The 27,638-nt window shown below is 44.7% G+C and overlaps 1 protein-coding gene across 1 annotated transcript; it reads right to left on the reverse strand.

Moving 5' to 3' along the window:
- Positions 1-344: 344 nt before the first annotated feature.
- LURAP1L (leucine rich adaptor protein 1 like) lies at positions 345-23,553 on the reverse strand. The gene is made up of 2 exons (XM_079959839.1): positions 22,363-23,553; positions 345-1,112 (listed from the first exon to the last, which is right to left on the reverse strand). The coding sequence occupies exons 1-2, from the start codon at positions 22,624-22,626 to the stop codon at positions 735-737; spliced, it is 642 nt and encodes a 213-aa protein (XP_079815965.1). The 5' UTR covers positions 22,627-23,553; the 3' UTR covers positions 345-734.
- Between the last annotated feature and the right edge of the window lie 4,085 nt (positions 23,554-27,638).

Genomic DNA, 27,638 nt, shown 5'->3' on the forward strand with positions numbered 1-27,638 from the left:
GTCAGGGGAAAGGGTTTGTGGTTTGGCCTTCTCGTTCGAATTTATGTATAGGTTTTTCTTTTTTTAAAGAAACAGATTCCCCCCTCCTGAAATGTGTGATTTCCATTCTGAAGTCAATAAGGCCCACGAGGGCGTTATCACATATTTTCTCTCCCGAATGTATGCATTGGCTTTATGAGGAGTTTTGTGGCATTTCCTTCTGGCCCATAATAAGCAAACTCCACCAGTCACCACACTGCTTGGCTGTTTCCTTTGACAACTTCCAGCTGAATTATGAAAAAGTATGTACTTATACCATTAGAAGTGGGGGGGGGGGGAGAATTCTTTACCTCCAAATCAACAGATAATAGAAAGTGTTTTATTGTCAATCAGATGTAGAATTCAGCAAAAGTTCAATTCCACACTTTGTGTTGAAGTTAAAATTAATTTCCTTCACCTTTATATATAGATATATTTTTGTAAAAAAATGGTCAAAAGTTATATTATAAAAGAGAAGAAAGAAAGAAAGAAAGAAAGAAATCACAGCAATAAATTAAGATGACAAAGAGAGAGAGAGAGGAGGAAAACCACCCAGGAGAGGAAAACAAAATCTAGGAGCAACCGCAGAGAGACTAAAGCAGGTTTAAAATAGATCATATTTTTAAAAGGTGCTTTCAAAATGCTTAAAACAAATAGCAGCATAGAAGAATCATAAATACAAGTGCACATGTGTCCCTCCTAAAGTTCCCCTTTCATCAACCAAAACAGTAGTACTCGTCAGACTCAATCTTGGTATGTTTATGGAGGGACTGTGAGTCGTCTATAAGAGAAGAGTCACTGAACTGGTCCATGTCTGAAGGAGTACGTTGGCCAGGGACATCGTCCGCCAAAGTGTCCAGGTAGCTCCCCACGGAGATTCCATCCAGCCCATCACTGCCGTCTTGCAAACTGTTGTAGCTGCCTCTCAGTGATGTCTCCTGACTCTCTAGCAAGCTGCAGAGACTGCCACTCAAACTGCTGCCCCTGCTGGTGATTGTTCCTTTTTCTTCAATCAACCACTTGATTGATTCGATGCTTTCATTGATGATCAGTAGCTGCCGCATTAGTTTGACATCTGTGGCTCGGAGATCAACCTGCGGGCAGAAGAACAACTCATCAGTACACTGGATTCAGATCAATCTACTCATCCACGGACGCAAACAATTGTAAAAACTCAGCACAGGCTTTTCTTAGTAATGCATTAACGTTCAACCCATTGGTTTGAGTCCTCCCTTCCAGAGCAGGAAAAAAACAAGCTTGCTCCATCTTACATGTGACAGCCCTTGAGATATGGCTATCTCCTCTCAGTCTCCTCTTTACCAGGCTAAACATCCCCAACTCCCTCAACCGTTCCTCATAAGTGGGAATATAACTAGGGTTGTTGAGCTTTTTGGAGGAAACCTCCCCCCCCCCAAAAAATAGTAACTTTAAGCTTTTGGAGCTTCCCCACCCCCCATCGCGTTGTCATACATCCGAGTTTTCCCTGACATCTGGCCAATTTGGCAACATTCCCCCCTGGTGCCATTTGCACACCTGAAAACCAGGACACGTCAGGAATTTTCCTGACGTACAGGAAGCCTAAATATAACTTTATGTGACCAGGACACTAGACTTCTGTTGATGCAGCCTAGAACAGCATTAGATTTTTTGCTGCTTCTGCATCACACTGTTGACTCATTTTGAGTAAGAACACTAATCTTAAAATGAGTATTTAAGAATAAAAGATATGCACTAGATATGCTGTGATTCAGATACATGCACAAACACACACAAACAATATTTTGTGGCATAGTATAATGGTACACAATACATGTCGATAGTCAAAACGATTTCAGTCAACAAGGTTTTTATATAAAAAATGAATACAAATCATTGTGTAATGTAGTCTTTTATACTATTCGCTTAAGCCTTCTGTTTTTCTATATATGAATATAACATCTGCATTGTTCACTCACAATGAACTGGAGGAAGAAAAAAACATTCCAGACTCTGAGGAAGTGAGCTCTTTATCTTGCTTTGGCAAGCCTCCTCCTTTTTTTTCTTTTTTCATATAATTCTTTCCATAGATTCTTTTAAAATCTCAAGTCTGTCAAAATATCCTGAATTACACACTGCCTTCTTTTAAAAATTATTGCTCTGGTGGTTTGGATCAATGGTTCCTGACTGCTGGCCAAAGAACTGGTGCATTATTGTTGTTCCTCCACAATTCCCACATCTGTTGCGCTCCTTCCTCCCCTTATATTCCTCTCACGTTTCATGAACCTTCCATGACTGTTCCTCCCTCATTTTCCCTGCCCCACATTTGTCCTCTGCATCACTAACCCGCCTTTCTAAGGAACCTAGTTCCACCCTACAACTTCCTTCATTCGCCCTGCAAGTCTCTCCTGGATCTAGTCAGTCAGAAAAGCAGGGGTAAAGATTTAACCTCATGCTTGGGGACCCATTGTGGTCCCTTCCAGGTCTCTCCATCTGACCTCTGGACACTTGGTTGGCCAAACACCTTCTCCAACCACACCTTCCACAGGTCACACCCCAAAATGGACTTGCATGGATGGAATGTGCTCGCCTAGTGGGAAGACAGGGAGGGGTATATAGAAACCAGCCTACTGCAGAAAGGTGACATTTCTATGCAGTTTTGCCCATGTTTGCCTCTGGGTCCGGCCACTGTTGGTACATGGCCCACAAAAAAATTGCACAGCTGGGAACACAGTCCTCAGGCTGAAAAACGTTCCCCATCCCTGTAGGTACTGTGACTGGTAAGGTAAAGGTAAAGGACCTCTGGATGGTTAAGTCCAGTCAAAGATGACTATGGGGTTGTGGCAGTCATCTCACTTTCAGGCCAAGGGAGCCAGTGTTGTCTGCAGACAGCTTTCCAGGTCATGTGGCCAGCATGACTAAACCACTTCTGGCTCAACGGAACACCGTGATGGAAACCAGAGAGCACGGAAACACCATTTACCTTCCCGCAGCAGTGGTACCGATTTATCTACTTGCACTGGCATGCTTTCAAACCACTAGGTTGGCAGGAGTTGGGACAGAGCAATGGGAGCTCACCCCCATCACAGGGATTTGAACTGCAGACCTTCTGATCAGCAACCCCAAGAGGCTCAGTGGTATAGACCAGCAGTGTGACTGGTGCAGTAGGATGAGCGAGAAAGCAAGGAATTGGGATGTGGGACACTGGTGGAAATGCCTTTGAAGGAGAAACCTACATAATTTCCTTCTTCTACCTTACTTGTTACCATTATTTCATTAAACTGGGCAACTGAATCCTGAAGTCTTGTTTGGGAGACGGTGGCAGAAAGAGGAGCTACAGTTATGTTTCTAGATGCTTTCCCACCTGTTTCCTTGCCACGTAGGACTGGAAATCTTAGAATGCAGAAACACAGATCTTTCAAGCATATCACAAATATCATTTGTATATTTTTTTAAGTGTCATTTTTAATTGCCTTTGAACCCTTCTCTATGGAAAACGAATTTTAAACTGCCAACAGGGCAGCATCACAAGCACTTAGCTGGATGGTGGATTCCAGAGTGTTGTCAAATGTAGCTCTAATTGAACTTCCAACCTATCATTATGTTAGAAATGCAATGCTATCGTGATTAAAGACTCGCCTATCTCTACCCATCTTGCCTAAACAGTCTTCCATATGCAATCAGTAATACATGTAAAAGAGAGAGAGAGAGAGAGAGGCACCCAAGCCTAAAGGGTGATCATTATCACATTAGCAAATTTCCTCCCATTTGTAATAATAGCTTGGGAGCAACATGAGTACAGTGCATTCCAATACTTGCTTATTCAAAAGACAACCCTACTGAGGTCAACAGGGCTTACTTCCAAGTAAGCGGGCATGGGATTGGAGCCTAGTTTCTCAAAGGGTAACTACTACAATAACAGCAGCCATGGTATGGCTAGGCAATTAGGAACTGATGTATCTTTTCAATGTTACAAAAGCACAAGAAGAGCCTACTGATCAAACCAACGGCCCATCTCATTCAGCATCCTGTTCTCAGTCCTCTCCACACCAACTTTGTGTCCATTTCTATGATTAGCAGCACTGAGGGAAAGCCTCATACATGGTCTGAAGTAGGGCTGGGCAATATCACCAGCTAAACATGGTGATATATGAATATGTAACAATATCTGAAATAAGGATGGAACTATGTGATTCTTGACTGTGATTCTATAAATTTGATATACAGTAAAATGACGTGGGTGGCGCTGTGGGTTAAATCACAGAGCCTAGGACTTCCCCAATCAGAAGGTCAGCGGTTTGAATCCCCGCAACGGGGTGAGCTCCCGTTGCTCGGTCCCTGCTCCTGCCAACCTAGCAGTTTGAAAGCATGTCAAAGTGCAAGTAGATAAATAGGTACCACTCTGGTGAGAAGGTAAACGGTGTTTCCGTACGCTGCTCTGGTTCGTCAGAAGCGGCTTAGTCATGCTGGCCACATGACCCAAAAGCTGTATACTGGCTCCCTCGGCCAATAGAATGAGATGAGCACCGCAACCCCAGAGTTGGCCACGACTGGACCTAATGGTCAGGGGTCCCTTTACCTTTACCTTTAAAATGCCTTTCTATATATTTAACACTAACAAAACAAGATATTCAATATTTTCTTCAAGTTGGTACCATTGGCAGGGAGCATTTCCTAGCAGCCTTCTGCTGAGCGGCTAAGCACCAGTGAATCGGTCTTGTTTACAGGTGTGGAAAAAAGACTGAAGCTCAAGGTTTCAGCAGGCAAGTGTTTCTGTGGGAGTAGAAAGGTTAAAGAAGGCTGTCCTTAGTCCTGACACACACAAACAGGACAATTCTGCTGTAGCAGAGGTATCATTTTAATATTTTATCCAGGGTTTTTCCCCCCTTCGACTGTAGCTCACAGGAGCTCAATTCCAGTAACTCTCAGGTGGGCACCGTTGCCATTCTAAGAGAACAAGGGTTCACGGTGAGCTCCAGAGTCTCTTTTTCTAGAAAAATAGCACTGATTTTACCTATTCGTGCCAACATGCCTAAGATGGCTTGGCTTGCTAATATGGAGCTGCCATGGTCAATTTCACAAAATGGCATGAAATATAGGATGCCTCAAACCAGCACACCCAAGCAGTGGTGGAAACCAAAAGGCAAACTTGAGTTACAATCCACTTTATCAGGCGGCTACTTCCTTGTCACCCTACAAGTTTCCCCTCCACTTCCCAAGTCTACAGAACCCTGCAAAACATAAGCAATGTTACGTTCAAAGACTGCATTTGAACGATAGGTACAAACTATTCAGGATTTCTAAGTCCTGATGATTTCACTTGGAGAGATTTAGGCACATGCTTCAATAAACTCAAAGAAACTGAAATGTTTTTAATTTTGGCTGGCTCATGCCGTGTTTTATTACTGTTTTCCATTCATATTGTTTGTCCACCAGTGATTTATTTTCCTATTATTATGTTTTATTATTATGTTTTTCATTTCTTCTCTTATCTATATGGAAAATATTTCTGACAGCACACATGCAGAGTTCCAATTTTATTTTTATAGCTAGGTTGGACCTGTTTTGGGTGGAATATAGAATAAATTTTCCACACCTTAAAACACACTCACATACACACATGTAGGATGTGAGCAATAACCACAAGCTATACCTCTGCTGTTTTTGTTTTTTTGGTTTTTTTAAATGCTTGCTATCCGTTGTATAAACACTTCTCTCATTATTGGCTGATTTTCTGCAGTGTGGACCATCACTTCTTTTTCTCATATTGCAAGGGACTGTAGGGACTGACTATTAACAGGGGTCAGCAAACCTTTTCAGCAGGGGGCCGGTCCACTGTCCCTCAGACCTTGTGGGGGGCCGGATTATATGTATTTTTTTTTTGGGGGGGATGAACAAATTCCTATGCCCCACAAATAACCCAGAGATGCATTTTACATAAAAGGACACATTCTACTCATGTAAAAACATGCTGATTCCCAGACCATCTGCAGGCTGGATTTAGAAGGCGATTGGGCTGGATCCAGCCCCTGGGCCTTAGTTTGCCTGCCCATGGACTATGACAATCTAAACAATGAAGCAACAACTTTGTGAAATCTGGATTAACTACTACAAGTGCATTAAGATGCTGAGTATCATTTTCAGTGGTAGCTCTATGTATTCTGGAGAATGGTGCATTCTGGGGTGCAGCATCTAAGATTTGCAGGAAAGCCATACAGAACCCTGTCCCATGAAAGGGTTCATCACACATGTATTTCCTTGTTTTGTTCCCAATAAGGCTTGCGGAACATGTGATGAGTTCAATGGCGATAGTGTACACATTTGATGGCCAAGTGATGAGCAAGCATGTTAGAACTATAACCTATAATTACATAGGATGGCTAATTGAAAGGGAAGCCAAATGGGTGCTGGGACCAACCAGGATATTGGTTCAACATATTCAACATAGGTGGCTGCAAAGGTTTAACCAGTGGTGGAAACAAGGGCATGCAAGTCAACCCTAAAATACTACTATTACCAATTGATACACATCGATTATGGCTTCGCTGAATTAGATCTGTATCAGAGTGCTTCAATTCGAATCAGTGGAGCTGCATAAAAGTGGAGTGGAAGATCATACACAGAACAATAAGACTATTCCTCTGGTACTTAGATCTTGGCACGGTATGGCAATTATTGGTACAGCTGCCTCAAATGAATGGGAAGGTTCTGCACATGCAAAACACCCATTTGAGGAGCAAACTGTTTTTTAAGGAATGGTTTCATGTGTTGCCCCATTAGCATTTCTTTTTGCTTATTGAAAGAGGTCTATGTAGCTCCTTCACATCTGCAGTGGCGTTAATTTATCATGGATTGGGGCTGAGCATCCTAGCATATGGAACCAATGAAAGTCAAAGCTCAACATTGAGACTTAGGCCGAGTTGATGATAGCTTCTTTCCCTTCACTTTCAAACTAATGTGTGAACCAGAAGTATAGTCAGCTGCCTCAATGGATAGACTACATTTTTTTAACCCTATTCAACACTGTCAGCCACATGTAGTCACGTATGTGGGTATCTGCCGTTCATACGACAGATGACTAAGGAAGGCAGGTGTGCTGAAGACTCTGCTATATGCCTGCATCATGCCACAGATGATTTCACCATCAGATGGGCATGCTAGGGTCTAAGACTCCATTTGGTCTACCTCATTCCTATGATCTCAGCTTCAAGAAGGGCTAGTATTTTCCCCACTAATTCCTGCTCTCTGTCTTTGAAAGTCACAGTATGAGTCCCAAGGCCTCTTGTACATTTGCCTCCTTCTATGATGCCATGTATTTCTCTATGTACAGCACAATCCTACAGATGTATACTCAGAAGTAAGTTCCACTTGTTTCAATACCCCCAGGTAAGTGGGTGACAGCAATGCAAGCCTTAATCTTCTTTTACTTGCAATGTTCCTGGTTTGCCATATAATGAGTTACATTTGGACTGCACACCTGAAGGAAAGTTCCCCTTGGCTCACGTCATCAACACCCCCAGTTTCTCTGAAAGGACATCAGGGCAAGGGGAAGGCCATTCTGACCCCAATAATCAACCAGGAGACTAACAACTGCCTGGTTCTAAGCTACCATGAGGATCTTTCCATTGAAAGGAAGGGTACAAACTTTTTTAAGCAATGAGGCAGATGCCTAGAGTTGTTGTTGTTGTACTACTTGCCATCTTTGAAAAGTTTGAAGCAGCAATCACCCTAGAGCTCTGAAAAGCACTGACAGAAGAAGATGGAAGCTGCAGTGTGGACATCAAGACAAGGTCACTGGGAGAAGCTCTGGAGAAGACTGAAAGACAGCAGTGCTTTAAACAGAGACTGGGATGAGGAAAGGACTTAATCCCCTTCCTTATTCTCGAATCCAGCTCCAGGGTTCAGAGGAGAGAGGCCTGATTTAAGCATGGTTTGAAGGTTTGAGTACAACCTTTTTAATGTATTTGTTTATATTAATTAGTGAGATTTACAGCCCACCCCATCCTGAAGGCCTTTGAAAGGAAATACAAGGGTATCGTGCAGTCAGCAGCAAATCTAATTTCTCTGGCTATGTGCAGCGTGAACTCGCTTGTAGCTGGACAGACTGAATGCCGCCATTCACAGCGAGGACTGAAACATAAGCCCAACGTTTTCACAGATGTGAACCAGTGTTGGAGTCATTTTGTTAAGAGACTTGAACTCAGATAGGTGTGATTGAGGACCAAATCACTGCAATCTTAACCCATTTAGTCACCCAAACATTCCAATTAAATTATACGATGCAAACTTCTGAGCCTTTTCCATATAGTAAGAGGAATTACAGCTGAAGGCATACTAAATTACACAAAAATGAATGGGTAGGACAATGCTACTCATGGATTTCCCCATCCAATCAAGTAACCTGACATCTTCCTTGGAGTACTAGGTGTTGAAGCAACTGCTTCTTTAAAAAGAGCAGTTGTTACAGTTTCTGTCACAGCCTTTGACCTTCTTGGTGTAGGTATTGGGAATCTTTGGCCCCCCAGATGTTGTTGAACTCCAACTCCCACCATCCCTAGTCATTGGCTGTGTCTCCAGGACTGATGGGTGTCAAAGTTTCCACTATAGGATAGAAGTGACATAAAATGGAAGTAGAGTTGTCTGTCCATTCCTAACTTAAAGCTACAGCAAGGAAGCACAACACCTGAAGATGGCACCCATCCAAACATCTGCCAACTTTAATATTAATAAATAATAATAATAATAATAATAATAATAATAATAATAGCATAGATGGCTCATAAAAATCTATGTTTTGCAATCAGAATAAGTGCCGTCATAGGGTGAAAATTCACTTGCAAGATATTCATCACCTATTTTAAAGGCAGGGACTGAGAACTTAAAAGTTATAGGCAATTCACTTTTGGATTAGCTAACGATTTACATTTGCAAAGAGATGAATAATGTTTTGCATTTCTGCTGGCACAGTGGCATACATATGCCAATGAAATTATATTCATTAAATACATTTCAGGCGTGGATATATAAAAAATGGTTAATGAAGTTTGGCTTCAATCATCTTTATCAATTAACCAAGCCTTTTCCCCTAATCCTAAACATCTGTGCAGCAAACTGCTATCCAACTGGAACCTACTCAAGTGTAAAGTCACAATCATGGAAAGTGGTACTTTGGTAACTTAATCCATTCTGGAAGTCCATTCCAAAACCAAGGTGTGCTTTCCCATAGAAAGTAATGCAAAATGGATTAATCTGCAACCCTACTTTGCCAGTCTAAGAGCTCTGAAAGAAGCAGAGTTTTGCAGCAATGATAGCGCTTTTCAGGCTGATGCTATAAGAGTGCATTCTTATCTCCTTTCTCTTCTATGAATTACATTTGCTGGCACATTTTTTTTATCTTTGAAAAGATTCATAGACGACTTAATTATAAAACCTGCTAAGTGGTATACATAGTAAAAAATATAGATAAAAACACCTCTAAAATCCACTTTAAAACAATAACAGTGTTGCTTGGGTCTTTTGTTCTTGTGTAGTGCAGTTGCTGCTGTTAATATGTGGAAATAGTTCAGTTTGTTTTGTTTTGTTTATTGTTTATGACTACTTTAGCCCTGTTTGCAGTTGGGTATTTTTTTTTTTTTTTTGTGGTAAGCTGCCTTGAGCATCGTCAGAACTATGAAAAGATGGCATACAAATAAGATTATTGATCGATCAATAATACTCAATAAAACGCAGCAAAAAAAAGCAATAAAACTTTGAAAGCTTAACACTGATACCGCCATTATATTTCTGGGTAGGCTTGCTAGAATTGTAAAAAAAGTTTCACCAGATGCCTAAAACAATGCAGTGTCTACATGGGAGTAGAAAAGGACACAAAAGGGATGTGGGTAGCACTGTGGTCTAAACCACTGAGCCTCTTGGATAGCCAGTGTGGTGTAGTGGTTAAGAGCGGTGGACTTGTAATCTGGTGAACCAGGTTCACCAGAACTCCTCTTCTTTTTGCTGCTCAGAAGGTCAGCAGTTCAAATCCACATGACGGGGTGAGCTCCCATTGCCCTGTCTCACCTCCTGCCAACCTAGCAGTTCAAAAGCATGCCAGTGCAAGTAGATAAATTGGTACCGCTGCGGCAGGAAGGTAAACACTGTTTCCATGTGCTCTGGTTTCCATCAGGGTGTTCTGTTGTGCCAGAAGTGGTTTAGTTACGCTGGCCACATGACCTGGAAAGCTGTCTGTGGACAAACGCCAGCTCCCTCAGCCTGAAAGCGAGATGAGTGCCACAACCCTATAGTCGCCTTGCACTGGACTTAACCATCCAGCGGTTCTTTACCTTTATCTTAGAAAAGCACGCAAAGGAATGGTTTCAAGCACAAGAGTTAAGAAACATGCTGTTGCATGTCACACTGCTGCCCTGAATCTTGAAAACCAGATCTAGACCCAGTCCCCCATCCACACACCCCACCGAAGCATGAGTAATCTTTACATTGACTTTGCCCATTCCCTATTTTAAATTGGTCTTAAAACACAATTGCAGTGCCAACCTGTCCACTGTAGCCTGGCTACTGTGAGCCTTAAAGTGACCCTTAAAGGAGCAGAGAAGCTGCTAACTACTTGGATAATTAGTTCCATCCTGTTAACTTGTAGCTGTAGCATTCCTCATTTTAAATTTAATTAGTTTGTTCATGTCTGGGGAGGCAGGGTGGAAGGACTCTGGACCCAGAAAAATGGCTCCCTTAAAAAAACACAACAACAACCTGTACTTTTTATTATTGTTGCAGTTGCAAAGATGCCAAGCACTTGAAGTTCACAATTCTTTGCATAGGACTGGAAACCCTCGCTGTGTGAAGTGTGGACTTGAGCAGCCCTTATAGCCTAACAAATCCACGGATTTAAGAGCCCACGTGTAACATCAAGGTTGCGTCCGAAGGTTATTTAGATCTGTAGGAGAGGTTAGTTACACATGAAAACTGGTATAAACAGGGGGCTAATTCATTGCAACTATCCCTGAACGAGCCAGGACTGATTGTAATAAAAGACAGATGTCTAGCATATGGCACCAGAAAGATCGGCAGCATGAAAAGACAGCTATTGAAACTCAAATGTTTCCTTTCCCCCTTTCATGTCCTTGAGAAACAGGGATGAATGAAGTCAGGTGGACTGGAGATCTTCAAAGCTATCCTGAATTAGTGTCGTTGACATTGCAGTTGTTTAATAATAAGACTAGGGTGAGGGAAGGCTACATTTTATGCAGCACACATTTCTCCTCGTAGGGGAGCAAGAAATGTGCTTAGAAAATCCCTAGTACAAACTTACCGATGTTGTCAGACACAGTAATACAAGTGTAAACATTTAGGTCAGTGCCCAGAGATAAGGAGCGGTTGCTGGTGTCAGAAAATTTTGAAACAGATGGCACACGATCAATTCATTATTATGTGTTCTAGACATCTGTCTCAAGCAAGAAGGCTGAATTGTGGCTGAGTCATATAAACATCCAGGGGATAGACTTTAAATCTGCACATTATCCATGCCTGCCTTGACATGAAATTCTCCCTAGCACCACCCCCCCTCCCTGGCCCAGTAACATAGCTCTTTGGAGTCACGGCACATACAATATATACCATATGTGTTATGAGTGGGGCAACTTTTGTGTGTGCCTGAATTTGGACAGGTGAGTGAGGATTTCAAGCTGCTGATCCCTCTTAATCCAATTGGTTTAGAGCCTTGCACTGTGGACTTGTGATCAGAGATGGTTGGGTCATGACAAACTGCTAAATTAAGATGTAAAAATAGATACTTATAGGCACAAACGTTAGCAGGAGCATACAGAACACAGAATGATGGTTGGAGGAATATTCCCAACTGAATATCCTGAGGAACACACACCTGGCCAATAAGCTCACGCCCTCCAATATTTCTCTGATGAAAATAGGGATGTCCTATTCAACAACCACAACAGCAATTTTATTATTGATACCGCACCCACCTGACTAAGTTTCCCTAGCCACTCTTGGCATGTTTGCCCAAATGGCAACATGGTCCCACAGTTGGAAAAAACAACAACACTGTTCTAATTGGAGATACCAGGGGCCATTTCACACAAAGCTTTTGTTTGTCAGTAATAGCATCTCCAGGAAATAGGGTTGTTCTCCCCGCCTTCCCACTCTCTGAATCCTAAGGGTACTGGATCTATAAATTTCTTGACAAGATTTTCCTCCGTCGGAGCATTTCTGGTTAAGGGAGGCTGATCTAACTTCCTTTAGAAATGGATGTAGAAATAGTTAATCCAATGTAAAGTCGAGGTGGGCTGCATAAAGCAGTGGGTGGTCAGTCAGGGGCCATATGCCAGGACCTGGGAGTGGACAGGGCCAGGTCTGGTGTTTCGCTTGCTTCCCCTCGCACTTATACACATGCACACACTCTCACACACACATTCACTTGCACAATCTCACTCAGGCAACGTATTCATTCCTCATCCCCAATACCCAGCCTCCCCCAGCCTCCCTCACACAGACATCCTAAATGCCTTGCTCCCTCGCGATCACACAGACGCACAACCTTCACACAGATACAACCTTCCCTGATTTCTTTCTCCCCAACCCTCTTCCCTCCCGCACAAACCATGTTTAACCTTCCCGGCAATTCTGAAGTACCGTGCTGCTTGCCTGAGGTTAGAAATGGGGTTCGTTGGGGGTGCAAGGTCAAAGCCTCTGCTCTCCATTAAGACATGATGCAGCCTGAATGGAGCTCGGTCCATAGAGTACGAGCCTCTTTAGGGTCATGGGTTCAAGCCCCATGTTGGGCAAAAGATTTCTGCCATGAACTAAATGACCTTCATGGTACCTTCCAACTCTACAATTCTACCATTCTATGATTCACTGTCCCCATATTGCTGTTAGCAGCAAAGGGACAATGAACTTGGCTGCACTGGGAGTGCTGGGGGAGGCATATTAAAGCCCCAATTGCTGTTCTTTTGCTGCTAGTAACAGTCCCCGAGGCTTGGTGGGCCGCAGACCCCGTATGTGTAACATAAAGCATCATAATCTTCCTAGCAAAAAAAAAATCTATTGCGTGCACATGTTTCTAGCTCTACCACACCCTTCTTATGTTATGTTATGTTATTTATTATTTCTTATATTTATATGCCATATTTCCCCCCCTCCAAGGTGGTGTACATGGTTATCTCTTTCAGCTTCGGCTTTCTGGAAGAAGGTACAGGGTTATAAAGAATAGAACTAGCCACCTGAGAAGCAGTTTCTATCCAAATGCGATTTTGGTTTTAAACGCAGTGTAAGGTAGTCTCCATGGGAGTGTATTGTATTTAATTATGGGGTATCAGAGTTTTTAGGAGGTTGACCAGGCTGGGCTAGCTGGGATAGGCTTGTTGGTTTTTGAATGTCTGATGTAGATTTTTTTCAATTTCGTTGTTCTGTATGGGACAATGACAATAAAGATTATTGTATTGTATTGTATTGTATTGTATTGTATTGTATTGTATTGTATTGTATTGTATCGTATCGTATCGTATCGTATCGTATCGTATCATATTGTATCGTATCGTATCGTATCGCATCCCCCTCCCCACTGTACCCTAGCAACAAGCCTGTGAGGTAGGTTAGGCTGAGAGACAGTGACTGGCTCAAGGTTACCGAGTGAGCCTCGTGGGTGAGTGGAGATTCAAATCTTGGTCTCCTAGTCTAACACTCTTTATATCTTTCATAAGGGCCAATGGAAAACAAACATGTTCAAATCATGGTAAGAAACACCTCTAAGAACATTGCAGCCTACTCCCTCCTCTGCTCTTGAAATTTGTGCTTACTCGGTTGTTCTGTTAATGTGCTTTGCGAATGTACATTTTCTTGCTAGACATTACATGTATTAAATTGTTCTACCCAGAGGCCCTTGCAAAAAAATTAGCCAAGAAAAGTAATACTAATTACTACAAGCACGGTATGCAATATTAAAATGCTAACATGAGATGGCTGATAAAAGGCTTGGAATAAGACGGCGCATATTCTGAATGCAACTGAGGCGAACTAATATATGCATTTTGGTCTAATATATTTAGGAGCTATTACTGTTTTGGGCATGGTTTGGACATGGGATTACTTTATTATTTATTTATTTATTTATTTATTCTGAAAACAACCTTAAGAGTTTTAATGAAGACTATGCATTACCACTGTAGCAAAGGAAATGTTCTGCAAGGCTTTGGACAAGTATGAAATGTTTTGCAATTCCTCACAGCAGCAATTACGGATTGGGAAGCAGCCACAAACCTGTTTGTTTCCCTAAACTACTACTGTTGACATTAAACTGGGAAGGATTAGGGTAGTTGAGTAACCTGGCCCATTTGCATCGTCAAGACTTCTGGGGACACACCTGTCAGTGGAAATGTTGTTATGAATGAGCCTAAGGGGTTGGAAGATCATTGCAGAACAGCCAGAACGTAAAAACATTATTACATTGAATATTAATAACATACAAATTAATTTTATAACTTTTTTTTTTTGAAGTGTGTATTATTTCCAGTATGTTTGCGCTCATTGGCCAGACAGCAGAAGGCACAGTACTTTGTCCTGAGGAATTGGGGAGATTATTGCCTGCGTGCTTTGTCTTATAGCAGGGCTGGTTCCAAGTCACAGGGGCAACAAAGGCCCTTCAGCAAAGTGCCCTGGAGTGGGCTCAGACTCCATCAGTGAAACCCCCTGCCCACCTGTTTCCTCTCACAGATGCCAAGCCTAGGAAGTCAGCTGCCATTTTAGTTCTCCTGCAAGGCAACAGCCACTGTCCCACAGCTTTGTGGGAAAATCAAAATGGCGGACAGACTACCAACCACTTCCACCACATATCCTCCAACATTTCTCTGACGAAAATATTGTTACTCAATATTACTCAACAGTAACAACAACAGCAGCAATTTTATTATTTATACCCCACCCATCTGACAGGATTGCCACAGTCACTCTGGGTGGCTTGGCTCGGGGGTCGCATAACTCCACACCCTCCAGCATTTCTCTGATAAAAATTGGGATTTCCTAAGGAAAAGTTGGATTATGGTGCTGGAGGAGACTCTTGAGAGTCCCATGGACTGCAAGAAGATCAGCCCTGAGTGCTCACTGGAAGGACAGATCATGAAGCTGAGGCTCCAATACTTTGGCCACCTCATGAGAAGAGAAGACTCCCTGGAAAAGACCCTGATGTTGGGAAAGATGGAGGGCACAAGGAGAAGGGGACGACAGAGGACAAGATGGTTGGACAGTGTTCTGGAAGCTACCAGCATGAGTTTTACCAAACTGCGGGAGGCAGTGGAAGACAGGAGTGCCTGGCGTGCTCTGGTCCATGGGGTCATGAAGAGTCAGACACGACTAAATGACTAAACAACAAGGAAAGGGGGGACATTTCAAGATCAAATCAGAAACCAGGATGGCTTCTGTAAATCCAGGACAGTCCCCAGAAAATAGAGACATCTGAAGGGTCTGCAGCGGTCCTCCAGCAAAGTGCCCTTGAATGGGTCTGGACTCTGTCAATGGTGCCCCCTGCCCACCTGCTTAGGGTTAGGGTTAGGGTTAGGGTTAGGGACATCTGCTGTCCCACAACTTTGTGGGAAAATCAAAATGGGAGGTGGATTTCCAGCCACTGCCACCATAAGCCTGCATCCAGAGGGCTGGCAGGAGGAGGAGACTGCCCCAAATTAGTCTGGTGAACCCTGTCCATGTGCTTGGGTCCCAGCTGCTGCCCAAGGGTGCTGCTGCCAGTCATTTCCCATACCTTCCCTAGTTAAAAAACCAGAGACTTTTCTAAACGTGAAAGCTGAACATTTCAGGGAAGATCCTAAAGCAATCTTGGAGGGACCAGGCCTGCTCAGGACTATTGGCTGTGTTGGGATATCAACCTGTAATCTCACTTCAACCTCTGTCTTCTTAAGTTCAAAGAGGTGTTGAGCTGATGTGAGCTGGAAGAGAAGGAACAGCTCTTTTTCGTTCCAGGAAAGGAATTACATAAACAGTAGGAGGATTGTTATCTCTAAAGATGTTCATATTTAGAGAAACACAATGATATCTAAGAGAGAAGATTGAAATAGTCAGCAAGGGTGTGTACCTGAAACAACCTTGGATCTCTTGTTCCAGGTGAGGAGTCCTCATTTCAGCACAATGAGTTTAGAGTCCTGACTATCAACAAACTCAAAGTAGATAAGCAAAACAATGGCCTGATCTCGAGATCTGAGAGTAGTAGCCCTCACAGGGGCTATAAGAATATGCAAATGTGTTGCTGGATCAGACCACAGAGACCAGCTTCTTCAGAAACCAGCCAAATATACCTAAGAAGCCTATGAGCTGAACAGGGATAGATGCCCCAATTTTCATCAGAGAAATGTTGGAGGCTATGCTATGATTACAACTTGGATCTGGTGTTTAAAAATATACTCTCTTTGAACATGGAAGTTCAATTTTTTAGCTGTAATGGATAATACACACTGACAGACCACAATCTTCTCCTCAACTATGTCAGTGAACAGGAGGAAGGAGGAAATACCTACAATGAATCCATACATGTCAATGTATGAGGAACAGAAACATTGTTGCCTGAATGAAGCCTTCTAATCCAATTTAAGAACAATGCCTCAAGTTCAGAACTACATGCACAAATGGGGCCACTAGGTTTGGGGGGATGTCCCCCTCAAACCAACTTCTTGAATCCAGCTTCTGCTGGACTGGGACTACTTCATTTCATTTGGCCTACCTCTACTGGCGAAAGAGCTCATGGGCTATGCATTGCTGAGTTAATTTTCAGACAGTTCTGCGGCTGCTTGAATATGAGTGAAACCTGCAACTGTCCAGGTCTGTTGTAAATATAGTTTAGTGAGCTCCTAAGAGAGATGCTCTGCTCCAGAGGAAGAACTTTCTGCTCATCAGGCAATGGCTTGTCCACCTGCCTTGCCCCACCCTCCAGCCCTGGGAGCCTTTCCCAGACGAGGACTTTGAGAACAGCAGAAGCAGCTGGGAAGAGAGAAGTCCAAAAAATATATGTTGTGTGTCCTTGTTTCTCAATATTATCCTTTTGCATGCGTTTGTATTCAGCCTCATCATGGGACTGAAATTGCCTTGGTCGTGCTGGTTGATGATCTCCGACGGGCTAGGGACAAAGGTGAAAGCTGTTTCCTAGTTCTGCTGGATCTCTCAGCGGCTTTTGATACAATTGATCATAACACCGTTCTGGACAGTCTAGAGGGGCTGGGAGCTGGGGGCCCTGTTATACAGTGGTTCTGCTCCTTCCTCCTGGGCCATGTCCAGAAAGTGGTGGTGAGGGATGAGAGTTCAGACCCTTGGGCTCTCACTTGTGGGGTGCCTCAGGATTCTGTCCTCTCCCCCATGCTTTTTAACATCTACATGAAACTGCTGGGAGAGATCACCAGGGGGGTTTGGGCTGAGTGTCCATCATTATGTGGATGATACCCAGCTCTACCTATTTTTTTAAATTGGATCCAGTGAAGGCAGCAAAGGTCCTGTATGAGTGCCTGGAGGCGGTTGGAGGATGGATGGTGGCTAATGAATTGAGGTTGAATCCTGACAAGAAAGAAGTACTGTTCTTGGGGAACAGTGGGCAGGCTGGTATGGAGGACTCCCTGGTCCTAAATGGGGTAACTGTGGCCCTGAAGGACAAGGTGCACAGCCTGGGAGTCATTTTGGACTCACAGCTGTCCATGGAGCCGCAGGTCAATTCTGTATCCAGGGCAGCTGTCTACCAGCTCCATCTGGTACGCAGGCTGAGACCCTACTTGCCAGCGAACTGTCTCACCGGAGTGGTGCATGCTCTAGTTATATCTCGCTTGGACTACTGCAATGTGCTCTATGTGGGGCTACCTTTGAAGGTGACCCCGGAAATTACAACTAATCCAGAATGTGGCAGCTAGACTGGTGACCGGGAGTGGCCGCCAAGACCATATAACACCGGTCCTGAAAGACCTTCATTGGCTCCCAGTATGTTTCTGAGCACAATTCAAAGTGTTGGCGCTGACCTTTAAAGTCCTAAACAGCCTTGGCCCAGTATACCTGAAGGAGCATCTCTACCCCCATTGTTCAGCCCGGACACTGAGGTCCAGCTCTGAGGGCCTTCTGGCAGTTCCCTCACTGTGAGAAGCAAAGCTACAGGGAACCAAGCAGAGGGCCTTCTCGATAGTGGCGCTTGCCCTGTGGAACGCCTTCCCATCAGATGTCAAAGAGATAAACAACTACCTGACATTTAGAAGACATCTGAAGGCAGCCCTGTTTAGGGAAGTTTTTAATGTGTGACATTTTAATGTATTTTTAATCTTTGTTGGAAGCCACCCAGAGTGGCTGGGGCAACCCAGCCAGATGGGCGGGGTATAAATAAAATTATCATGATCACCATCATCAGCTCTGTGGGGCTGTCAGATAAACTGCCAGAACATCAGAAGCTTTCACATTTGACTGCATCATTCCTTACAATGCAACACACATCTTCAGAGTCACATGACTGGGTACTAAAGTCATGACTGGGTGTTAAGGTCAGCAGAGAATGGTTCCACCACTCTTAGAAGTTCAGCAGGGTCTGGTCTGGAAGACAGCATTCTCTGCACAAGCTCCAAAATTGTGGAATTCCATCCTTCCCATAGAGGTCTGCCTGGTACCTTCATTATATTGTTTTTGCCATATGCTGATGACATGCCTCTTTACCCTATCTTTTGACTCATGAGAGGTACATTTTCAAGACTCACGCTATTCCTGTGATTGGAATTTGTTTCAAACTGTTTTTCCTATTAAATTCAAATTGTTGTGATCTGGCCTGGGACCTGCTGGTGAAGAGTGGATAATTATTAATATTAATTATAATACTGTCAATTTGGCAACTGCTGCCCTCCTGGCACCACACTGCAGCTGCAATTATGGCCTGGAGTAGTATTAGCCTCGCCCCTGCCTTGAGCATGATCTTCAAGGAGCTCTTCTCGGTAGCCTGCATAAGAAGCCATGGGGAACCGAGATGCCTTGCTCAACCACATCCATAATATATTGATGGTGGCTCCACTAAAGTCAGGAATTAATCTGGCAAAACACGCTGCTGTTCCTCTTTCAGGTCATGGTAGATTGTTAAGGATTAAATAAATGACTGTGCACAGAACCAACGCTGGGCGGACAGGGAAACTGGGCCACAGCTGAGGGACAGCTTAGTTGGTAGTGCATGAGACTCTTACTCTCAGGTTCGTGGGTTCAAGCTCCATGTTGGGTGAAAAGACTCCTGGGGTTGGACTAGATGACCCTCAGTGTCCCTTCCAACTCTGTAATTCCTTCCTGCCGCAGCGGTACCTATTTATCTGCAGTGGTACCTCGGGTTACATACGCTTCAGGTTACAGACTCCGCTAACCCAGAAATATTACCTTGGGTTAAGAACTTTGCTTCAGGATGAGAACAGAAATCGTGCTCTGGCGGCACGGCAGCAGCAGGAGGCCCCATTAGCTAAAGTGGTGATTCAGGTTAAGAACAGTTTCAGGTTAAGAACGGACCTCCGGAACGAATTAAGTACTTAACCTGAGGTACCACTGTACTTGCACTGGAGTGTTTTCAAACTGCTAGGTTAGCAGGAGCTGGGACAGAGCAACAGGGGCTCACCCCTTTGCATGGATTTGAATTGCCAGCCTTCTGATTGGCAAACCCAGGAGGTTCCTGGCAGGGCTAGGACAACCCTGGAGAGCTGCTGCCAGTCAGTGTACATAATTCTGAGCTAGGTGGACCAGTGGCCAGACTCAGCAGAAGGCAGCTTCCTATGTTTAAGCAGTCAAGAGTACCCCTACTTTCCTGGAAGAGGTAAAAATGGTGTGAGTCTGAAGTTGAAAGGTCCACCGCATGCTGATGGCAAACTTCCTCCACTCATTGCAATAGGGCAGCCATCCTGATGTCTTCCAGCTGTTTGGTGCTATCATCAGCCTTGCCAAACCATGGAATATTAGAGTTGGAAGGGACCCAAAGGACCATCTAGTCCATCTAGCCCCTACAATGCAAAGCCTCAGCCAGCTTAGCCCAACAGTCAAGGAGAATGGGAGTTGCAGCAAAACATCTGTAGGTTTTGGAAAAACTGCATGAAAGCCTTTGCCAACAACTCGTTTGACCAAATAACCACTTTAAGCAGGAGCTGGAGAAGAGTGGCCCAAGGTCCGAGCCTCCCTTCAGCCAAGGTCTCCTTTCAGCGGCCATTGTTCTTTCCTCTTGTTTCTCCGCGTTTGTAGCAAATCAGGCCCACTAAGGTCTTGAGCAGGAATCCCAAGCAAGCTCTGACTAAATAAATGGAGACCACCAAGGGACAGTGTATGGTGGGCTATTGGATAGCTACTAGTAAATATACAACTAGCCTCAAAAAGAGTATGTAATATATTTAAATGGGAAAAGTTTTTCTTTTCTTTTAAATTATAGCAGGATCATATTTTTGCACACAGAAGCCAGTGCACTGATGAAAACAGTGGATTGTATCCAATCTAAGTTCTACTAAGTTCCGTTTAGGGAAGTTTTTAATGTTGGTGTTTTATTGTGTTTTTAATATTCTGTTGGGAGCCACCCAGAGTGGCTAGGGAAATCCAGCCAAATGTGTGGAGTATAAAATATTATTATTATTATTATTATTATTATTATTATTAGAAGAAGAAGAAGAAGAAGAAGAAGAAGACCCTGTGAATTTAATGGACACAACCAGCCCAGACAAATTAAATTCAATGGGAGTTGGGTAAAATTCAGTGTTAGTGAGCACCTTGAAGGGTCTTATTTTTGAGAACCCATTCGGCTTTCAAAATTTCCACTGTCAGTTTTTCCCTGCACAAATGTGTAACATATCTCCCACACACGACATGTAACATATGTATCCCTGATTCTGCAAGTTATCAGCAGTGCAATTATCTATCCTCTTCAAAAGTAAGGTCCCGAGCTAAGTATGTGGCTGCTGGAGTTCAATGGAGGGAACAGTATACTCTGCATGTGCTCGGTGACTCCTTTTCTTTATGATGACATCATGATATTCCAGGAACTAGCCATAGTACTGAGAAGAGATTCAAAATTAAGACCAAGACCAAATCAAGGCCTTGAGAGCAGGGCAAGGGGTGGGGGGGGGGAGGGGAGGAGGAATGGGTGTGGGTTGGTGAAGTTCATTTCCAGGGGCAAAGGGATGGAATCAAGTGAATTCCAAACAAAGACAAAAATGTCTGTTGGCAAGCCTCTTCGCTGGGAAAAATCTGATTCATGGAATGCACTGCCTCTTCAAATAGTTTTTTGATCCTGCCCCTAACACATCTGACAGTGATAAAAAATATGCCAAACCCACAACTGGGCATCATCCCTTACTTTCAAGGTATATTATTTCCCATAAGGACTGTTTCTTCTATTTCACAGCATCCAAACTCAATACAGTATACGGAATCCTGTGTGAGTCAATACATAAATATTGAGGAATCCAGTAGCAGGCACAAATTATCAACAAATGCTACTTGAACATCCCTGTCCCCCCTCTCTTTTTCTGCATATAAACCTATAGGGCTTGGCCACAAGATCTGTTCCTCTACTCTTGATTCCATTCTTTTCAGAGCAAGACCGCAGGTGGAGCCATGCAACATGGAGTTTCCTGTGGAGTTATCACACCCACTTCTCACATTTTAGATCCAGTTGCCAGGCCTACAGGCAATTGCCTGTAGCTTTTTTGTGGGCAGGTGACTAGCTGTGCCTTATTATGAGGATTAAGTGCTGCAAATGAACACTGAGAGCACAGCCACGCTCTCCCACTCACGCCTACGCCAACCACACACAAGCACAGCACAGTGGCAAAAATAAAACACCTCCGGGATTCAGTTCTAAAAACAGGAATGCCGAGTCTCAGCCTTGATTGGAACCCCCCCACCCCCGCTTATCTTATGAGCAACAAAGCCTGGCTATTTAACTCTAGGTCTGTAGGCTCCTGACTCCAAAAAGGGGGTGCGAGAAATGCTTTCTTCACCTGCTCAGAGGCACTCTCCTTTTTTATTCTACTGCTTAAAAAGAATACACCTCAAAAACGGGTCCTAGCTTGAGTTCAGCATCTTAAGCAGCCCTAGCTCCCATACTTTGTAACGCATGTCGCTGAGAACTTTACTCTTGGTTTCTGACATCATTTATTTTGGCGGAGAAAAGAGAGGGGGGCGCTCCAAAGAGAAGGAGCGCGGCTCTTCGAATTGCACGAGAATCCCACCAGTTCGGCGCGTCTCCCAGCAAGCGCAAAGCCCAGGCTTGCAGACAGCGAGCGGCGCGCAAAGGAGGAGTGCGGAGTAATGGTTAGATCCCTGCCTGTCGTTTGTTGTTGTTTCGCGGCGGTGCACCAGGGCGCTTGAGCTGCGTACTCTACTCACCATTTCTTGCCGGAGGAGGTGCAGTTTGGTTTCCAGTCTCTCCAAGGCGCTGGAACTCCTGCTGCGGAGCATGGCGGCTCTGGGGCCCAAGGAGGTGCAGAAGCCGGGGGTGGCAGGCCCTCCGGCGGGCCGCTCGGGCTCTTTTTCCCTGGCTAGGGAGACGGCGGGCTCCTCCCCGCGCAAGGAGCGCGCCAGGCTCTCGGGGACTTTGCGCCCCAGCTTGAGCTCCACGTCTCGGAGATCTGGCACGGAGCAATCTTCCATGGCTTGGCAAGCGGGAGAAGGAGGCTTTTCGGATTAAGCGAGCTGCACTCGGCTGCTAGGGGAGGCGCAGAGAGCCGAGCTTTTCAGCCGCGCCGCCCGGCGCTGGCCGACCTCTCCATGCCAGTCCGCGTTCGCTAATCCAGGCGCGCAGCCCGCGGCAGTCAGACGCGGGGGCGCACGGCAGCCGAGCGGCGACAAGCCGGCCAGGTGACCCGCCGCGGGAGGCAGCAGCAGCAAGAGAAGCCGCTGTCGCCGCTTCCCGGCAACTGCATTATTTGGATTTTGCAAACTCCAGCCCTTGCGGTTGTTGCACCAGCTGCCTGCGCCGGAAAAAAAAAAAAACAAAAACAAAAACCGCGAGCCGGGCGGCTGCAGAGTGCAGATCTCCCGCAATGAAGTTGCAAGGAAGCAGAAGCCAGCTACTTGGAAGATCAGGAGGGAGAAGGGACTTCTTGGCGAGTTGCTGCCCTCCTGCTCCTCCCGAACCCGATCCCTTCTCAAGTCCGGTAGACTTGAGTGATCAACTGGAGTGAGCGCCCTCCCGGATTAATAAGCACGCACAGCGCTGCTCCTGACCGATCCCGGCGCGCGCGCGCGTGGAGAGAGCTCCCTCTATATCCCCCAGCAACAATTACGCAATAACTCCGCTTCCTCCTCCGATGCAACCGGTCCTACTGGCTCGTCTATACGGTGCAGCCAGTTCGATCCAAGTCGTCTGAGTGTTGTCGAAAGGCAGGTGTACCAGAGGAAAGACAGCCCTTTACCGTAATACTTAGAAAGGGGACTCCTCATATTCCCTAAACGATTCCAGCATTTGTTAATTTATTTCCCTCTATACCTGAAGCATTGTTCTGCTCAGACACTGAGGTACAGCTCCGAGGGCCTTCTGGTGGTTCCCTCAGTGCAAGAAATGAGGTTACAGGGAACCAGGCAGAGGGCCTTCTCGGTAGTGGCACCAGCCCTGTGGAACACCATCCCTTCAGATGTCAAGAAAATGAACAACTATCTGACTTTTAGAAGACAACTGAAGGCAGCCCTGTTGAAGAAAGTTTTTAATGTTTTTTTTATTTTATTTTTTATTAGTTGGAAGCCACCCAGACTGGCTCAGGAAAGCCAGCCAGATGGGCAGGGTATAAATAACAATAACAATTTACTATTCCTATCTAGCTGTGATCCAATAGCATTACAGTCCGAAGGCAGCATAGTCTTGGTTAGGATAGCTCTATCATTCTCTAGTTCAGGGGTTTGTCATAAAGTAATGCAAGTGGAACTTACGACAAAAGAAATGTAGGCTGCAGTAATCTTGTTTAGGGTTCTAGCTAGCTGCATTCTTACAGGATTCACCATTTAATTCCCTCTCATTTATCCAGCTATGTTTCAGAAATCAGTGGTGACACTGATCATGTTCAGTCCTCAATGGGATAGTTTAGGTCCCCCTCCCTCCCCACATCTGGGAATCTTGGCATTCCCCAAGAGGTCTCCTCTGGTGCTTGGTTTGTGCCCTTTTGGTTTCGTAAGGATTCACAGGCAGACAACGAGTGTGTTATTAGTAAGGATAGCTCAGTTGGTACACAATGAGACTCTTAATCTCAGGGTCAGGGGGTTAAAGCCCCATGCTGGACCAAAAAATCCTGCATTGCGGGGGGTTGGACTAGATGATCTTGGTGGTCCCTTCCTGCTCTACAATTCTATGATTCTATGTGGGATCTAATCATTCAGTATGGGTGTTTCCAGACTCATTGGTGGGAGGGGTTCAATTGCATACTGACAACTTCACATTGCACAATTAAAATAGATTTTGCACTTTTAGGCAATGAATCCACTTCCAAAAATAATCTGGCATTTTGGGTGCTTCTAGACGTCCGACCTATTGAGCATTCATCCTGATTTGCTCGCAGGGAGATGAAACAATGCTGGCCATTTAATGAGCATCCATTCTGCTTTGTTTGCTGAGAAGTTAGATGGTGTTACAGCAAAACAACAGTCATCCCACACTTTCCCCATCACTTTCCTTAACCACAAAAAGTTCCAATCTTTAGGGTATGTGGGTTTGTTGCACGGGCCTCCCCACCCATTTTAAGTGCTCAAACCGTATTTGCCACTATGTGATTGAATCCCACCTGACACCTGAAAATAGCAACAGTCTGGAAGTGCCCTTTGCAGGAAGGAAAGTGATTGGGAAAGGCACTGGAATGTGTGAGACAGCAGTTGCTTGATGTAACCTCTCTGCAGAAAAATCCCAATGAATTTTCAATACACAGTGGGTGTTGAATCAGCCCCTGCAGACTTTGCATGAGCAAATCAGGATGAATGCGCAGTAAACAGGTCATCTGGAATGACATGTACACAGATAGCCCCATTTTAAAAAAAAAAAAAAATCCAGCAATATAAATAGGATTTTATAGAGCTGTTCACAGCAAATTTGTGCATGCAGTACACACACACACACAATTTATTTATATGTAGCACCCTTTTTTTTGTAAAAATGCCCCAAAGTGGCTAGCAAGCTGAAGACAACTCGCCTCCACAAATACCACTTTTGCAGTGCCACCAATTTTAATCTGGGGGGAGACCTGTCCCAGGGATTGGATCTGCAGAAAATGCCACACATTACCAAATCAGCTCCCACTGTAACAGGAATTGGGTATGACTGACAGCTAGCATCTTTCTGAAATTTCTCACACAAAACTATTGGTTTCTGAACTGCTGTTAATGAAAGAATCCTGGCCCGTAAGAAGGACAAGTGACACGACTGAAAATCTTTAGCAGAGAGTGATGCCGTTATTTCAGAATAGCAACAGGATTCTGGGCTTGCTAAGGCCTTGGTCTTACTACATTATTAGTGGACTAAGGGGAACAGGCTAAACAGCTTTACCTGGTTTTTATTTGCTTTTATCTTGCACACGGTCTTCTGCTGCCCTTTAAAAGGACAACCACTGACCTGCTTGGGGATTTTCTTTTCCTCTCGAGGCTTCTGCGCCGTGTACAGATGGAACATGATATTGCCTTTGCCGTGGAGAATGAAATACTGTAATCCAAAACATCACAGGGCAGCTAATCTCTTTACATAATTGAGGCACACGCCCATTGTTAAAATAATCTGTGATATCACATGTAAATGTTTAAGGCCAAACTACATGTGACATTCAGTTGCGTGCATAGCCTGATCCTAATTTTATGCCTTTTCTTTTTTAAAAATAAAAATAAAAGCCAAAGTGTAAGATCAATGTGTGTGTGTGTGTGTGTGTGTGTGTGTGCACGTGCATGCTCTTTTATATATGTATTGATTTTAAAGAATATATATATATATATATATATATATATATATATATATTGTACACCCTGCCAATCCCCTTTTGCTCCTTTCCTGTTTTCATCTAGATATCACCCCCTCCCCAAAAAACCACACTTCTCGTTGCATATTGCTCTTCCTTAGTTAGCTGCTCAGCTTGCAATTAAAACGAAAACAAAAAACCATGGTCAGAACCCCCTTTTTGAGTCCACGGCTCCCTTGACCAACTACATTCTTTCTGCAGCACCCCTGTGGGGCTCAGGAGCCAAGTTATGTCACCCATTTCCTGAAGGGCTAGCATCCTCTCACCCTTTCCCAAACACCCTCCCTCAGCCTTCTCTCCTCTCCTCTCTCCTTGGGAGTCTTCTGGGCAGCTGTTGTTGCTGCCCCTGGTCTCTGAGCTTCCCCCTCCCACCCCAAAGAGAGGTACCTCCTCACACTGCCCCACAGAGGCCTGGGAAGAGAATACCCCCAGCCTTAGTGGCACAATGGAGATTGGCCAAAGGTTAAAGTGAGGTCAGCACCTTACCTTAGGAGTCAGCAGTGGCAGCAGTGGGTGCTGCCAGGCCTGCATGATGTAAAGGTTTGCCTTCAGCACCAGACATTCAGCTCCCAGGCAGGCCTTACAAACAGCAAGCACAAGAAAGGCCAGTGCATTGTCTGTCCATTCCCAACAGCAAGGGTTCCATCACGTCTCAGGTGGGCTCCATTGCCATTCTAAGGGAACAAGGGGGGTTTTCCAGTGAGTTCTGGCACCTCTTTTCCTAGAGGAATAGCTTTGGCTACAGCCACTGCGCAAGGGAGGGTGGTGCTGTGGCTGGGATTGCAACCTACTCTGTACATGTAGGTAAGGTAAAGGTAAAGGGACCCCTGACCATTAGGTCCAGTCGTGACCGACTCTGGGGTTGTGGCGCTCATCTCACTTTATTGGCCAAGAGAGCCGGAGTACAGCTTCCGGGTCATGTGGCCAGCATGACTAAGCTGCTTCTGGCAAACCAGAGCAGCGCACGGAAACACCATTTACCTTCCCACCAGAGCGGTACCTATTTATCTACTTGCACTTTGACATGCTTTCGAACTGCTAGGTTGGCAGGAGCTGGGACCGAACAACGGGAGCTCACCCTGTTGCAGGGATTCAAACCGCCGACCTTCTGATTGGCAAGTCCTAGGCTCTGTGGTTTAACGCACAGCGCCACCTGTGTCCCACTCAATATTTAGAAGACATAATTCAAAGTCATACAGGGTTAGTGTGACCCCACTGTCTTCACCACACAATCTGTAACTGTATGAGGGCAGAGCATCCAAAGCTAGGGGTAGTATAGCCTTTACTTCAGGGGAGGGTACGGAGTGCATCAGGCCCAAATGCAGCCCAACAGACCTGTATATCAGTCTCTTGGGACTCCTTCCCAAGACATGCCTCTTTCTACAAACCCCACTTTTCCCTGGCTCTGCTCCACAACCTTGTTGACCATTTTTGCCTGGCTGGATTTTGTCCTTGAACCGTGACATTGCCTTTTGGTTTGCTCACCTGGGTGGAGAAACAGGGGGTGGTGTTTGTGTGTGCAGAAACCTCTGCATCTGCATGGCAGGAATTTGGACTACTAAATAAAGGAAAGAATCACCTCTATTGTTTTGCCTGCTTTTGCCCATGGTCCTGCCCATCATTGGCATGTGGCCTTTGGAAGATTTCCCACAAGGGAATGCTCACACCCGGCTGAAA

This window comes from Podarcis cretensis (genome assembly GCF_951804945.1).
Source record: "Podarcis cretensis genome assembly, chromosome: 17".
Lineage (NCBI taxonomy): Eukaryota > Metazoa > Chordata > Lepidosauria > Squamata > Lacertidae > Podarcis > Podarcis cretensis.

Coding starts and splice junctions, on each gene's coding strand:
- LURAP1L (XM_079959839.1), bottom strand. CDS start 22,626: ATGGAAGATTGCTCCGTGCCAGATCTCCGAGACGTGGAGCTCAAGCTG. Junction 1,113..22,362: donor ACCTCCTCCGGCAAGAAATG/GTGAGTAGAGTA, acceptor TTCTGCCCGCAG/GTTGATCTCCGAGCCACAGA.